Source organism: Bombyx mandarina, chromosome 26 (assembly GCF_030267445.1).
Source record: "Bombyx mandarina strain Sakado chromosome 26, ASM3026744v2".
In the NCBI taxonomy this organism is placed as follows: domain Eukaryota; kingdom Metazoa; phylum Arthropoda; class Insecta; order Lepidoptera; family Bombycidae; genus Bombyx; species Bombyx mandarina.
The window spans coordinates 420,603-430,005 of record NC_143232.1 but is presented as its reverse complement, the minus strand read 5'-3'; the positions used below and the strand labels follow the sequence as shown (position 1 = coordinate 430,005).

The window sequence follows — 9,403 nt, the reverse complement described above, 5'->3', positions numbered from 1 at the left end:
ATGCACCAATGTTCGAATCTCAGGCGGGTACCAATTTTTCTAATGAAATACGTGCTCAACAAATGTTCACGATTGACTTCCACGGTGAAGGAATAACATCGTGTAATAAAAATGAAACCCGCAAAATTATAATTTGCGTAATTACTGGTGGTAGGACCTCTTGTGAGTCCGCGCGGGTGGGTACCACCGCCCTGCCTATTTCTGCCGTGAAGCAGTAATGCGTTTCGGTTTGAAGGGTGGGGCAGCCGTTGTAACTACACTTGAGACCTTAGAACTTATATCTCAAGGTGAGTTGCGCGTTTACGTCATAGATGTCTGTGGGCTCCAGTAACCACTTAACACCAAGTGAGCACGCATAGGTACGACTTGCCATACTTATTTGCCTATATCTGCCGCTAAACAGACGTGCATTTCGGTTTCAAATTCGAGTCCAAAACTCATAAACACTAAAGATTATTAAAATCACTATTTATCTTTCAGTCGCTTTATAAATAAAATCATAGTCCTATATCATCAGCGTGAATATCTTTAGTTTAAACGGAAAACAATAGGTTTTCGTTTGATATGCTAAGCGTAAATATTTATCGCTTCCTTTCACGTTATGAACGCACAATTTAAAGCAAAGTCAGCTGACGGATATCCGCACGCGTCATCTGTCACTTTCAAATGACGCGCGCGTCAGTTTTTTTTTTTATGAATTGCCTTTTTCGTTATTGTTTTTTATCAACAATCAAATATTTATTAATCAAAACCTTATGTTTTGAAGTTCATATCGACGCTTAAAAGGCAAACGTGACTAAGCGACAATAACTGCTTTGTACATAAATGATAGACAATAATCATATTTGATGCGCAAAAAAAATATATATTTCTAGATCTTTTAAAATCATTTCAATCCTACAGCTACTAGCTAGATTCTACTACAGCTAGATTCGTTAAAATAAATTTTGTTTTCAGGTATTTCAACTTTAAATTAGTCTACTGTAAAGTTCACGCATTGTCACTCAGTCACGTTTGCCTTTCAAGCGTCGATATTCAAATGTCATTTAACAACTAGTCGTTATAATGTGCAACTATAGATAACGTGCGAAGCGCTGGAACAATTAAGAAGCCATCAGTCGTTGATGGACTGGCTAATGGCTTGCCGCGTTCAGCTAACTAGTTTGCTCCGACGAAGTGTGCTCGCAACAATCTGCGGTCAGCGCCGTGTGTACACAAGCCCTTCCAGAACTATTAGTTTTCGTTGGGTTTCACATTTTAAAAGATTGCAACGTATATTTTGTTAATTCTTTTTTTTAGAGTTATTAGATTAATGAAAAACCGGGGACAGATTATGTGAGCACTAGGTTTTAACTTTGAAAACCAGTTGTGATCTAAAGTTATTAGTTCACTTAAATATTACGATTCTAATTCATTATTATTTTTAGTGAGACTCTCACTTTTATTGTGGCATATACCTATTAGCGACAGAGTAAATAGAACTTACAAAGCACAATATAATATAAACCAGGACTTGAATTAAAAAGAAAAGTGAATTAGATCAGTTTTTTTTTAATATTATACAATGTCCAGTTACAAAATGAACGATTATAATAAAACATTTTATCTTCATGGTCAATAATATTTTTATCTTTTGTTTACGGTAATCCAAGAGATACGTTGTTGAAAAATGAATCATTTTATATTTTCGCGGCTATCTACATTGTTGGTTTTTTCGTTCCGATATCGAGTCGAGGGAACGCGCTCTCGCCCACATCACGTTACAGCCGGAGTCCCGCAAGGCTCCGCCCTCTCCCCGTTACTGTTCAGTTTGTATATCAATGATATACCCCAGTCTCCGGAGACCCATCTGGCGCTCTTCGCCGATAACACGGCTATCTACTACTCGTGTAGGAAGAAGTCGTTGTTACATCAGCGACTCCACACCGCAGCTACCACAATGGGACAGTGGTTCTGGAAGTGGCACATCGACATCAACCCCCCGAAAAGCACAGCGGTGCTCTTCAAAAGGGGTCGCCCTCCGAACACTACATTGAGCACCCCACTCCCGACTAGGCGCGTCAACACCTCCGCCTCCGCCATTCGAACAATCACGATGTATGGACCAACCCATACCGTGGGCCCCGAAGGTCAAATACTTAGGCGTCACCCTCGACAGAGGGATGACATTCCGCCCCCACATAAAGACGGTACGCGACCGTGACACCCTTATACTAGGACGCCCTACCCTAGGATGATATGTAGGCGAAGTAAAATGTCCCTTAGAAATAAGGTGACACTCTACAAAACTTGCATACGCCCCGTCATGTCCTATGCAAGTGTAGTGTTCGCTCACGCGGCCGGCACTCACTTAAAATCATTCCAAATCATTCAATCCCATTTTTGCAGGATAGCCTTCGGAGCACCGTGATTCGTCAGGAACGTCGACCTCCATGACGACCTGAACTTAGAGTCCATCAGTAAGTATCTGCAGTCGGCGTCGATGCGCCACTTCGATAAAGCGGCACGACACGAGAACCCGCTCATCGTGACCGCCGGTAACTACATTACCGATCCTGCGGACAGAATGGAAAGCAGTCGGCGTCGCCCCAAACACGTCATTTCGGATCCTCCCGATCCACTAACGGTGCTTTTAGGTACCTCAAGCACTGGTCATCGTTCTCGTCGAAACCGTCGCTTGCGACGAAAGGCTCGACAAGTAAATTAGCCCTCAGACACAGCCCACTGAGTTTCTCGCCGGAACTTCTCAGTGAGTCGCGTTTCCGATCCGGTGGTAGATTTTGCGAATCACGGCCCTTGCTAGGGTTCGTGTTAGCAACGTCATCAGATTTGAGCCCCGTGATGACGTGCTTAGAGCGACGTCGACTATTTATCATTCGGTCCACAGGATCGGGTATGACCTAATCGTGTAAAACGTCTAACAACTTCAGTAGCTATACCACAGAATAAAAGACATCCGAGTAAAAAAAACCTGAATCGCACTAATATTTGTAATAATGTATTGCGAAAACCGAAAAAAATGCTGTTTTACAGCATGTAATAGACAAATAACCGAGGTTAGAATGAAAAAAATGCAATCGTCCAACACCAAGCAAGCTATAAAGTAGCCGAGACACCAGAACGAATAAACGCAGGATTATAATACAAAAAATCGTTTTAGGTATGGATTGGCTTTTGGCTTCCATTCGAAAACAACCCGTATTATGAAATATCGTAGTCTTCTTGTAAATATATAGATGGCGCTGTTATATATTTTTGATATTAATAGTTTAAGTGGATTTAGGAAGGAAGCTAACTTTCTGTACCGCCATTTAATTATTTAGATATTGAAGCACACTGAGTTTCTCGCCGGATCTTCTCAGTGGGTCGCGTTTCCGATGAGCCCCGTGAGCTCACCTACTAGTTAAGGTTACGCTGATATGGCCTCCCTAGACCATCAGCATAGGTAGGAAAAAAAAATTATATTGAGTGTAATATCCGTTATTTAGTACCATAGATAACACATTTAATATTTAATACCTTTACCCTTTCTGAATTGCGTACCTATGTACCTAGAGGTCAAAGGTAGAGTGTAGGTTATAAGTGTAAGTAGATAAATTTGTAGTATAGGTATGAGAATTAAAGTGAATTTTAATTCAACTCAACTCATTTGGATTAAGTATCACAATACTTTATTCTTCAACCTGCTATAAACCAAATGCATTTATTATAAATAAAATGTATTAACCAAGAATATTAAATAATTTATTTAACAACATTTGTAGTTCTCTCTTTACAAATAAGTCTGGGTCAGGGCTAACATTGAAAACATGAATATTTTATTACACTTTTTAGTCTGACTCTGTACATAAAGAACTTAACTCACACACTTTTCTTTAAGAGCTTTTATCAAAATCACCAAAATCATTTACTGGTGGTAGGACCTCTTGAGTCCGCGCGGGTAGGTACCACTACCCTGCCTATTTCTGCCGTGAAGCAGTAATGCATTTCTTGAAGGGTGGGGTGGGAAAGGAAGGGGTTGTAACTATACTGAGATCTTAGAACTTATATCTCAAGGTGGGTGTCGCATTTACGTTGTAGATGTCTATGGGCTCCAATAACCACTTAACCCCAGGTGGGCTGTGAGCTCGTCCACCCATCTAAGCAATAAAAAAAACCATAATCTACGTCCTCAATGAATGTAACGAAACCTGTATTAAAAAAAAAACTTTATCACCCTTTGCTGTACAGTAAGATTGATTTTGGTATTAAACAGTCTTTCCAAACATTTTGTGGCTGGCTGCTATTTGACATACAATTCTGCAATAGCTCTTTATCAATAACAATTAATACAATTATAGTTTCTGTAAACATGTTTAGTTTCATACTTGGGAATGGTAACGAGTTTAGAGATATTTCCCCTACACTAATGCTATACACCAGCTACGTTAACACCTCATTGATTGCTTGCAGCTGAGACTGCCACTGAGTGAGGACACTTAGTTCAAATGTGCATTATATTGTAATAATTAATATGAATATAGAGGTTAGTACAGGGCTACTAACAAAACAGTACATCCCACTGGATAAAAACTGTTTATAGGTAAAAGAGGTTTAAGTCTATAACTATCCTACACACCTGCTGCAATATATGGTCATATTAACAGGATTTTATACTCTTTATCAATAACAATTAATACAATTATAGTTTCTGTAAACATGTTTAGTTTCAAACTTGGGAATGGTAACGAGTTTAGAGATATTTCCCCTACACTAATGCTATACACCAGCTACATTAACACCTCATTGATTGCTTGCAGCTGAGACTGCCACTGAGTGAGGACACTTAGTTCAAATGTGCATTATATTATAATAATTAATATGACTATAGAGGTTAGTACAGGGCTAAACAAAACAGTACATCCCACTGGATAAAAACTGTTTATATTATATATTTCAGTCTATGACTATCCTACACACCAGCTGCAATATATGGTCATATTAACAGGATTGTGACAAAAAAGAATAGTTTCTTGCCAAATATTGAATTTAGGGGATTTTGATGGCATAATGTAGACCTTAGATTACCAATATTTCAGTATTGTTTTCTATTTAGTAATTAATAATCGTGGCTCTCAATCCTTCTTTAGTAAATTATCTTTGAAAGTACTATTTTGGTTACCTCACCATCCTATTTCGCTATTTAGTTCACTTTTAAGAAACACTTGCCTGCATTTGATCTAGTTTAATATTTAGTTAGGTAGTTAGCAAAATTGAAGCCCAAACAAACAGTTAACAGTTAAAAAGATTTAGAATTATCAAGTGCATCAATGTTATGTGATTCTGATTAATTTAATCTAAATACTGTTCACAATCTTTATTCAAATAAATATTTAAGTAATTGCAAAATAGTCTAGTATAAATATAATTGGATACTATAATATAGTAGTAGTATAATGTACAATATACCTTATATTCCTATTACCTCTTATTGAATAACAACTTTCAACTTGTATAACCTAATAAACATGAACCATCCCATAAATGAATGTCCAAAATAGTACATATGTAAATAATGCTCCAAAGAATCCATTTGTCAGAACACTCTGTCTGGTTATAAAATACTTGCTCCAATGTGGTCCAACTTTGACTAAGAACATTATCCAGAGCATTACAACTGCAAACACGTAGAATGCAAAGCCATTGAGCCCAGTGAGACCAAGAACACCTGAAAATTAAATTAAAATTTGTTAATTTTCTTTCAGCATAACTTATTAGCGTAATTGATTTTAATTGTTTATCATTAATCTTGGAAGTATTACTTCATAAAACCAAATTCAAAATACTATTATAATAAATAAAATTCTTAAACTTATATCAAGTCACAATATGATAATGAGTTTAATATAGGTATTTAATTAAACCCATCTAAATTATGATTTAACTGCTAGTAATGAGGTAATTATTGTGTATTTTGGGCATGGTGGGATGTAACCATGCATTTGTTTGATGGCTATATTAAAATTAAGTACAAGGCTAATAGTACTCCATCATCAAGTTCAGTTCACTCCATAGGGCTTAATCGTCACGTTTTCTTAACGTAGAACCTAGAATGGCAGCAAATACATATAGGAATCTGGCCTCACGTTACGAATAGGTGTTTTAGAAAGTAGATAGAATTATTTACACCATGGGCACAATAACGATTTCTATTTACGCTTGTTAGTAAAAATTTACACCTGCAGTGGATCCTGACAATGCTGCCATAGAAGTACGACAGTATTCGACAACCACCGCATTGTTTCTGAGAGCTGCTTCACTGTAAGCCACAGGCTCTGGCTTGTTTTCTTTGAATTTCGTCACAGCAGACATCCTTTCGTATGATATACACGTATATTAAATTCAATTTTACATTAGATCCTTCTTTGATTTTATTCTAACTTTAAGTCACAGATTAAATACCTATTAAATTAGTAGTAGTAGTTTTATTTTTCCAAATGGAAAGGCAAAGGCTTAAGGTATCATACCATACAGCCTAATCTTTTATATATTTATTTTATTTTATAAAATATAATACTATGAAATTAAATGAGATGTGATGATATAATATGGGATATTTTTATGGAAAATGATAATATGAAGTGAAATGAAATGGATGATTAATTTGAGACATCAATCAACAGGGATGAAATTAAATGAAATGAGATAAGATGATATAGGATGAAATATAATCTCAGTAAAATGGTGGTCATTTACTGAGATTTTTTCAATGGACTTTTTTTTTATTGCCTTTGTAGGCAGACGAGCATACGGCCCACCTGATGGTGAGTGGTTACCGTCGCCCATGGTCTTCAGCAATGCCAGAGGCAGAGCTAAGCCGCTGCCTACCGCTTAATACTCTCCACAAGCCTCGTTTGAAGAAGGACATGTCATAGCGCTCGGGAAACACCGTGGAGGGGAGCTCATTCCATAGCCGGATGGTACATGGCAAAAAAGATCTCTGGAAACGCACTGTGGATGACCGCAGTGGCTCCAGGTAGTATGGATGAACTCTACTCCGGTGGCGGGCGGTGCGATGGTAAAAACGAGATGCTGGTATCATCTCGAACAATTCCTCAGAGCACTCCCCATGGAACATATGGTACAAAATACAGAGGGAACCGAAGTCCCTCCGCAGACCCAGAGGCTCCAAGTCCAGAGGACTTTTTGGAGCATCCCGAGAATTTACGTCCAGCGGCTTTGTTTGATTTTCGCACATTTGTGCACTGTCACAGATATTAAACAGTTAATAAACCACCGTTATTACATGTTGAAACCTGAAGAAACATTAAAAAGACAAAATAGAACAAATCACACAACTTCACTCCTCGCGTTCCCGCCAAAAAGCTCTTTTTTTAAGGGATTTTATGACTTGGTAACTAAGATCTTTAGGTCAAGTCTTATTTTAATTTTAATGAAAAAAAATTTAAATGAAAAATTATATTGTGACATGAAATGAAGTTGATCAGATGGCAATGGACCGGTCGCACTGGAAATCTATTGGAGAGGCCTATGTTCAGCAGTGGACGGCGATAGGCTGAAATGATGATGATGAATATGAAACATGGCATGAAATGAAATAAGATGAGATGATATATAGGATGAAACATAATCTCAGTAGAATGGTGGTCATTTATTGTAATTTTTTCAGTGGACTTTTTGAAGGATCCCGAGAAGTTACGTCCAGCGGCTTTGTTGCATTTTCCCACATTTATGCACTTTCACAGATATTAAACAGTTAATAAACCACCGTTATTACATATTTAAACCTGAAGAAACACTAAATAAACAAAATAAAACAAATCACACAACTTCACTCCTCACGTTCCCGCCAAAAAGTCCAATGATGATAAATTTTTTTAGGGATTTTATGACCTGGTAACTAATACCTTTAAGTAATGCCAATGATGATATCTTTCGAGTAAAACATAGATTATACGCTAAAACTAAATTGTAACAGAACATCTCCTGTGCAATAATGTACTATCTATTTTCATGGAGTTAAATAAGTACGTACAACTTTTACTGTCCAATACGCACTGCGTGATTTATATATACATATATACTTTCTTGTTCTATTTTTTTCATTCTATTACATACGTATATCTATTATAAAAATCTGTGATTCTAGAGATCGGTTCGCCCGGTTACGCTGAAATGGTCTCTCAAGACCATCAGCTTAGGTAAGAAAATTCAATTCATTCAAAAGATAAGGTAACGCTACGTGCGTAACGTAATGTAAAATTAAAGACAATCTTATTAATATTATATATTTTTATTGCTTAGATGTGTGGACGAGCACACAGCCCACCTGGTTACTGGAGCCCATAGACATCTACAGCGTAAATGCGCCACACACCTTGAGATATAAGTTCTAAGGTCTCAGTATAGTTACAACGGCTGCCCCACCCTTCAAACCGAAACGCATTACTGCTTCACGGCAGAAATAGGCGGGGCGGTGGTACCTACCCGTGCGGACTCACAAGAGGTCCTTCCACCAGTAATTACGCAAATTATTATTTTGCGGGTTTGATTTTTATTACACGATGTTATTCCTTCACCGTGGAAGTCAATCGTGAACATTTGTTAAGTACGTATTTCATTAGAAAAATTGGTACCCGCCTGCGGGATTCGAACACCGGTACATCGCTAGATACGAATGCACCGGACGTCTTATCCTTTAGGCCACGACGACTTCGAAATATTAGCTGAGCATTTCTCAAAATTTTTTACCGTGATTTTAAAAATCATATTAAAATTCAATATGTATATTTAGGACATAATATTATGTTGAATACAGCAAGCTAAATCTAGACAGATGATGAATTTCCGATTGGTTTTTTGTTTTAAGAGAGATTTTATACAAATACCTGTTAAATATTAGTTAAGGACGAAATAAAAGTTCTTATTTGTTACTTGGAAATGAGTGAAAACCATAAAAAAACACGCAGACTGTATTATAAATTTATGTTTTTCTATTATATCGTCATCCTCATCGTCATCGTCATCTTGAAAAAGTGAAAATATCGAAAAATATAATAAATTAATTTGTTTTAGCAGTACTGAGTATTTTGTTACCATTTGAACACTTTCTAAGCAAAATGTTCAGTTTTCCTATAAGATAGAAAAAGAAGGATAATATATTTTCTATTTTTAATAAAAATATTTATCATGAAGTTGTTTTAAATGATTGATTATTAATTCGTTTCAATTTAAAGAAAAACATATTTATCATAATTATCAGCATAATTTTGGGAGAGTAACAAAACAAGAAGCTTGGGTAATAAAATCGGCATACACACACTATGACACATTGACACTATCATAAAATGAAAACAAAATAAGTAAAAATCGAAATTAAAAATTTATTGGGAATATTATACCA

At 36.6% G+C, this 9,403-nt stretch overlaps 1 protein-coding gene across 1 annotated transcript; it reads right to left on the bottom strand.

The window, feature by feature from the left end:
- Nucleotides 1–3,725: 3,725 nt before the first annotated feature.
- On the bottom strand, nucleotides 3,726–6,481 carry EMC6 (ER membrane protein complex subunit 6). The gene is made up of 2 exons (XM_028187883.2): nucleotides 6,219–6,481; nucleotides 3,726–5,707 (listed from the first exon to the last, which is right to left on the bottom strand). Exons 1-2 carry the CDS (start codon nucleotides 6,349–6,351, stop codon nucleotides 5,499–5,501), a joined length of 342 nt encoding a protein of 113 aa, XP_028043684.1. The 5' UTR covers nucleotides 6,352–6,481; the 3' UTR covers nucleotides 3,726–5,498.
- Between the last annotated feature and the right edge of the window lie 2,922 nt (nucleotides 6,482–9,403).